This window comes from Procambarus clarkii, chromosome 7 (genome assembly GCF_040958095.1).
Source record: "Procambarus clarkii isolate CNS0578487 chromosome 7, FALCON_Pclarkii_2.0, whole genome shotgun sequence".
NCBI lineage: Eukaryota > Metazoa > Arthropoda > Malacostraca > Decapoda > Cambaridae > Procambarus > Procambarus clarkii.
The window spans coordinates 4,885,530-4,891,874 of NC_091156.1; the positions used below are offsets into that span (position 1 = coordinate 4,885,530).

At 42.5% G+C, this 6,345-nt stretch overlaps 1 protein-coding gene across 1 annotated transcript; it reads right to left on the reverse strand.

The window, feature by feature from the left end:
* Window positions 1–5,882, reverse strand: LOC138357520 (uncharacterized). The gene is made up of 3 exons (XM_069314384.1): window positions 5,820–5,882; window positions 4,777–5,308; window positions 1–206 (listed from the first exon to the last, which is right to left on the reverse strand). The coding sequence occupies exons 1-3, from the start codon at window positions 5,880–5,882 to the stop codon at window positions 1–3; spliced, it is 801 nt and encodes a 266-aa protein (XP_069170485.1).
* Between the last annotated feature and the right edge of the window lie 463 nt (window positions 5,883–6,345).

Genomic DNA, 6,345 nt, shown 5'->3' on the forward strand with positions numbered 1-6,345 from the left:
TTAATATAATTCATCCATGCAACTCCAGACAACACCAGCAGCGACGGTGTTAACAGCTGTAGCGGAAGCTGCGACAGAACCAGCTGCATGAGTACTAACAGCAAAAAGAGAAACAGCAGTGGCAGAGAGATTAACAGCTAAAACAGAAACAGCACCTTCAGCAATAGCAGCAACATCAGCAGCAGCAGCAGCGACAAGCTCGGCCACTAACGGTTATGGTTTCACGATAATCTCGCGCGTGAAGTGGAACACTGCGTAAATTTGTGTCGGCGATCCGCGAAATGAGGCATGACGGGCGCAACTTGAAGCTGCGGCGAGATACGGAAGATAATTCCGACGGGAAGCCTCTGTCTCACCTCCACCCTCTTGCGGTATCGTTCTCTTACTAAAAGTGTCGGTTCACTGGGCCCTGGGACCAGCCTGACTACCCGAGAAGAGAGCCAGTTACACTTGGATAAGAGGAAGCAAGATAAGGCCAAGCCTGCCCTTGACCCCTTTACCGAGAGTAAAGGGCAAGATAAGATAGATAATCAAATAAGAAGGAAAACCATGATAAACCGGATAGAATCGTGAAAATGAAAGGATATCAGGTCATAAATTTCGAGCATTCTAGATGCTGACATCAAATTCTAGATCAAATGACATCATTAAGATTAAACTATATGCCAGGTAGAAGAAGCCAGACAGAGAAATGCAGGAATAGACAACAAAAGGGATAAAATCAGCCTGATAGGAAATGTAGAGAGGTGAGTGATTCATTCAGAACTGCAAACAAACGAAATTTGTAGGTATGTTACGGGTACCGAAATAGGTAGGTGGAACACAAACACCGAAGTAGGAATGTAAGATATAGGTACCAAAATAGGTACCGCATATAAACTTCCATTCATATTTGTTAAATAAAATCAATATATTAAAGAATATAGATATTATTTTAATCGAACCAGACTCGAAAGAGAAACTATTCATCAAAAATTCGAATAACAGGTACAAGTAGCAACATTTAGATAATAGATTTTAATTACAAACAACGAAATAACATTAAAGAAACAATAGAATATACGACAGGAGCAGAAAGAAAATCAAATTAATTCACCTTCTGGGAGAATTCAAATACTGATAGTTACAATTTGGTGAAAGTATGTTAATTTAAAGAAAAAATTGGGAAATAATGACGAATAATATATGAAAGTGAGACATGACATTGGAGTAGACCAAAAATTATGTTTAAACCAATTACAAACACAAGGTGAGATACATGAGGAAAAAGTATGAATAGAAAAAATGGGTAATGAAGACCCTAGAGGAGAATTTTAACCACTGTAGCACTTTCAATATTTCGGTCAGAAGGAACAACAAGAAAAACACCTGAATCTTTATATATTTGAAGAAAAAAGCACACAAGTGAACCAGGAAACAATAATAGGGTAGAGGGGAGAGGATGTGAGGAGCAGACATGAGGAGCGCGTACAATGAACGTGACGGGAGAGTTTACCAAAGGAGCACAAGTTACCAGCGCCTCGGGCCGGCTAATAAAGCAGCCAGTAAGTAGCAACAAGAAAAATGTAATTAAAACGTGTCTAATATTATAATAAACCAGCGTGTAATTGTTAAGCATGACGAGGCTCTTCAGATACTGAGTCACTGGCAACACTCAGGCAATCTTGAAGTTATCTTGAGATGATTTCGGGGCTTTTTAGTGTCCCCGCGGCCCGGTCCGTGACCAGGCCTCCACCCCCAGAAAGCAGCCCGTGACAGCTGACTAACACCCAGGTACCTATTTTACTGCTAGGTAACAGAGGACCAGACTCACATCACAACTACCACCCGTGTTTGTAATATTGTTCCATGTACACATTGAACAATATTTCAAACCAAGAAACGCAGTGTATTATGAAAAACAGGACAATAAACGTTTGTGTTTATTGTTCAATTACTCAGAAGAGTTAGGTAACTAATTTTCTCGCAATGAAATAACATAAGTCATTCCATTACTAGAAGCTTACTGACGCAGCTGCCTCTGACAACAGCTGGAAAATCAGCCAGCTAGACCGTGTTGAAACTTTCGTTGTAATGCAAACACCCCGGAATGTCGAGCTAAATAACTAACCCATTCGACAAAAAAAAAAATCCGGAAAAAGACATATTAAAAGAAAAAAAAAGCGATGAGATGGAATTAAGAGCATGCGTGATTTACGAATGGTTAACGAGGGAATAAAGCGAGAAAGGAACCCCCCCAAAAAGTCGAGTATTTATGGGATCAATAAGAGGCACGAGCTTCGTTGATACGAGCGCGGGTCTCCAAGGTGAGCCACGGCAACACAAACGGCCTGAGAAGACATTATGCAGATGTACGACTCCCAATTAATATTAGGGAAAGAATAACGCGGGGGGAGTTATGGAGGCAGTTTTACTAGATGCACTGGATTAGCCAACCGATATATTGCAGGCCCCACTCCAAAGGCAAAACTCTGGTGAGGCGGTGATTATGGCAAAGTTTAGAGAGGTGTTGGAGAAGCACCAGCAGTATATATATATATATATATATATATATATATATATATATATATATATATATATATATATATATATATATATATATATATATATATATATATATATATATATATATATTTAAATATATTTATATTTATATGTGTATTACTTTAACAAAAATGCATGTGTATTTCTTTAACAAAAAGTAATACACATGCATATAAAAAGTAATATATGTGTATTACTTTAACAAAAATGCATTAAGATCGTGTGGAACGAAAAACACATTAAACAGGAAAGTGTGTGATCAGTCTCCGGACCACAAACTTTTATTACATACACAGCTTTTCAAACTCGCAAGATAAAGATAAACATTATCTAACTGCTGTATTACTTTCATCTCAAATAATAATCCAACTTCAAAAACCTCCATGAAAGCAGCCAAGCATATTCTTCCTTCCCTGCCTCCTCCTGTACCTTCCTGTCTCCACGTGCACTTCCCTGTCTCCACCTGTACCTCTCTGTCTCCGCCTGTACCTCTCTGTCTCCTCCTGTACCTCCCTGCCTCCTCCTGTACCTTCCTGCCTCCACCTGTACCTACCTGCCTCCACTTGTACCTCCCTTTCTCTCCCGTTACTTCCCCTTCCCCTCTCCCTGTACCTCGCTGCTTCTCTTATTGCCGCCTCCCTCTCTCCCTCCCTCCTCCCCACTCCTCCCTGTTCCACTCCCTCCTCCCCTGCCACCCTGCCACCCTGCTACCCAGCCCCAGCCCAGCTGAGGCCTCCACACATACCGGGCCCATGCGCTTGTGGCTCGATGCCGTTCCCCGGGTCTTAGTATGATGCTCCTTGACAGTCACTAGTGTCGATCTGGGAGGTGTGATTTTGAAGCAGCGACTCTCGTCTCCTTCATTAGTCGTTCCCCTCCCCCTCTGTTTTCTTAACTTCCTTATAAGGCAGACAAACACGCCAAACTACCATGAGACTGGTCGTTAAGGGGAACTTTAAAAGGGAAGGAAGAAGGTAGGGAAAGAGAGCCGAGGGAAAGGAGGAACGGACAGGCAGAGAAAAGGCGAGGTAAACAGAGGAAAGTAAGGTTAGGAGTTCGTAGAAAAGGACAGAGCTGTTCACTTTTCCTTTTCCAATCCCCATTTCCCACACTTCTGTCTCTCTCCTCATATGCATGGCTCTATTCTCTTCCCTTCAATCGTTCCCGTCGCCTGCTAATACTAATCGCAGTCCTATACCTCTCCCTTCACCAAATCTCACTCAATCCTGTTTCTTGCTCCCTACCTTCACCTAAATACTCTCCACGGTCTCTCTCTCTCTCTCTCTCTCTCTCTCTCTCTCTCTCTCTCTCTCTCTCTCTCTCTCTCTCTCTCTCTCTCTCTCTCTCTCTCTCTCTCTCTCTCTCTCTCTCTCTCTCTCTCTCTCTCTCTCTCTCTCTCTCTCTCTCTCTCTCTCTCTCTCTCTCTTTTCATTTAATTCAGTACATAATGAATGAATATGAAAAGGCCCAAAAAGCAAACAGCTACAACATCAATTACAGCAGGATGAAGAAAAAAAGCAACAGAGAGAGAGAGAGAGAGAGAGAGAGAGAGAGAGAGAGAGAGAGAGAGAGAGAGAGAGAGAGAGAGAGAGAGAGAGAGAGAGAGAGAGAGAGAGAGAGAGTGTGTGCAGCACAGCAGCAGCAGCAGCTGCCGGAACAGCAGCAACACTGTGGGGGCCATTACTGCTCGTCGATAGCAGTGGCAGCTTTAATAAAACATGATGGTCGTTTTTAATCTTAATCGTCGATTAAAAACTCATTTGCAGAGTGTCTGGCCGATGTCTGCTGGAGCATCCATATGGCTGAATACGACTGAAGGGAAACCAAGTGAGGAATCAGAGGAACCAAGACTTGGCTGGAGACACGATTTGATGATAACAGTGTAAAAACCTAAATAGGCGAAAAGTATTGGTCTAGAGAATATTTATGATTGACTGAAATCGAGGCAGCGATAAGTGCAAACAGCTTGAAACAAAGTCTGGAATGAGCGGACGGCTAGAGAAATAGGAGTCCAGGATAGATTGAGATAAAGAAGAGAGAGAGAGAAATGTACGACGTAGAGTCATCTGAAACACAAACATAGCATGGAAATACAATCTGATGTTCTATAAGATTGTGGGACATATATTAGGTGATTGAGGAGGACTGGACAGCAATGACAGTAGATAACCTAAACGGGTTAGAGGTAAATAAAGATAGAAAGAGTTTCAGCTAGGGAGAATAGACTGTTACGGCATGGCTGTGATTGCTGAAAATAGCAGGGAACGAGTGCAGTGCTATTAGTAACTGTAGTGTTACTAGTAACTGCAGTGCTAACAGTAACTGCAGTGTTAGTAGTAACTACAGTGCTAGTAGTAACTGCAGTGTTAGTAGTAACTACAGTGCTAGTAGTAACTGCAGTGTTAGTAGTAACTACAGTGCTAGTAGTATCTGCAGTGTTAGTAGCAACTACAGTGCTAGTAGTAACTGCAGTGTTAGTAGTAACTACAGTACTAGTAGTAACAGCAGCGTTAGTAGTTACTACAGAGCTAGTAACTGCAGAGCTAGTAGTAATTGCAGTGTTAGTAGTAACTGCAGAGCTAGTAGTAATTGCAGTGTTAGTAGTAACTGCAGTGTTAGTAGTAACTGCAGTGTTAGTAGTAACTGCAGTGTTAGTAGTAACTGCAGTGTTAGTAGTAACTGCAGCTAGAATAATGAGAATGTATCTAGTTCTGCCGAGAGCAATGATTCCACCAAGATGCCAAAGAACAGTGGGCGACAGTATCTAAAATAGTGAGAACAGCATAAAACACTCAAGATAGCAGAAAACAGGTGGGAAAGGCAGCCTTGGGAAATTCGAGGATAGCCAAGGATAACGGTGCGTGTATCTGGATGGCTGAGGATGCCCCAGACAGTTGGGAGTCAGGTGAATGCGAATTCCATCTATATAGTTTAGAATAATGGGGGTAATGTAACACGGGAATAGCTGAACCAAGTGTTTGGGGATGGGCTGGGTAGTGGTGATGGTGATGGTGGTAACCGTGGTGGTAGTGGCGGTGGTGACGGTGATAGTGTTGGTGATGGATAAGATGTTGGTGGTGATGATGGGTAGCGGTGGTGAGACTGAGAATGTTTGTTGTGATGTTCCCAAGGTTTGTGATGTTGGTGAGTGTGGTGGTAGTGGAGATTGTGTTGAAGGCGATAGTCTTGATGATGGTAGTGGTAGAAGAGGTAATGTTTTTGACGGTGGTGGTGGTGCTGGCCTTAGCGCTACCGCTGCTGGTTCTCCTGCTTACTGGTGCTAAAGCTGCTGCTGCTGCTGCTTCTCCTACTGGTGCTGCTGCAAGTCCAGGGTACATGACGACAAATCAATAAACAGAAGGGACACATAGCGATGGCTGGTAGAGACATTCCCAGCGCCCACACCGCGCGCTCCCTCCTCTCACCTCCTCCATTTTCCCTGATTTTATTTTCTCTTTCTCACTCTATATCTCTCTCTTTTTTTGTGTGTGATTTTTTTTGGGGGGATCTCTTTTTATTTTGTTGTTGTATTTGTTTTTGTTTTTAGTGTATCGTGTCTGTTGTTCTTTATTTTAATTTTGTGTTCCTATCAAGCTATTTCTTCCTCTTCTTCTTTGTGTTTGAAAATCATTCTCTCTCTCTCTCTCTCTATCTCTCTCTCTCTCTCTCTCTCTCTCTCTCTCTCTCTCTCTCTCTCTCTCTCTCTCTCTCTCTCTCTCTCTCTCTCTCTCTCTCTCTCTCTCTTTCTCTCTATCTCTCTCTCTCTATCTCTCTCTCTCTATCTCTTTCTCTCTCTCTTTC

Coding starts and splice junctions, on each gene's coding strand:
- LOC138357520 (XM_069314384.1), bottom strand. CDS start 5,882: ATGTACCCTGGACTTGCAGCAGCACCAGTAGGAGAAGCAGCAGCAGCA. Junction 5,309..5,819: donor CAGCAGCAGCTTTAGCACCA/GTAAGCAGGAGA, acceptor TCACTATTTTAG/ATACTGTCGCCCACTGTTCT. Junction 207..4,776: donor TCAGCAATCACAGCCATGCC/GTAACAGTCTAT, acceptor CATAACCGTTAG/TGGCCGAGCTTGTCGCTGCT.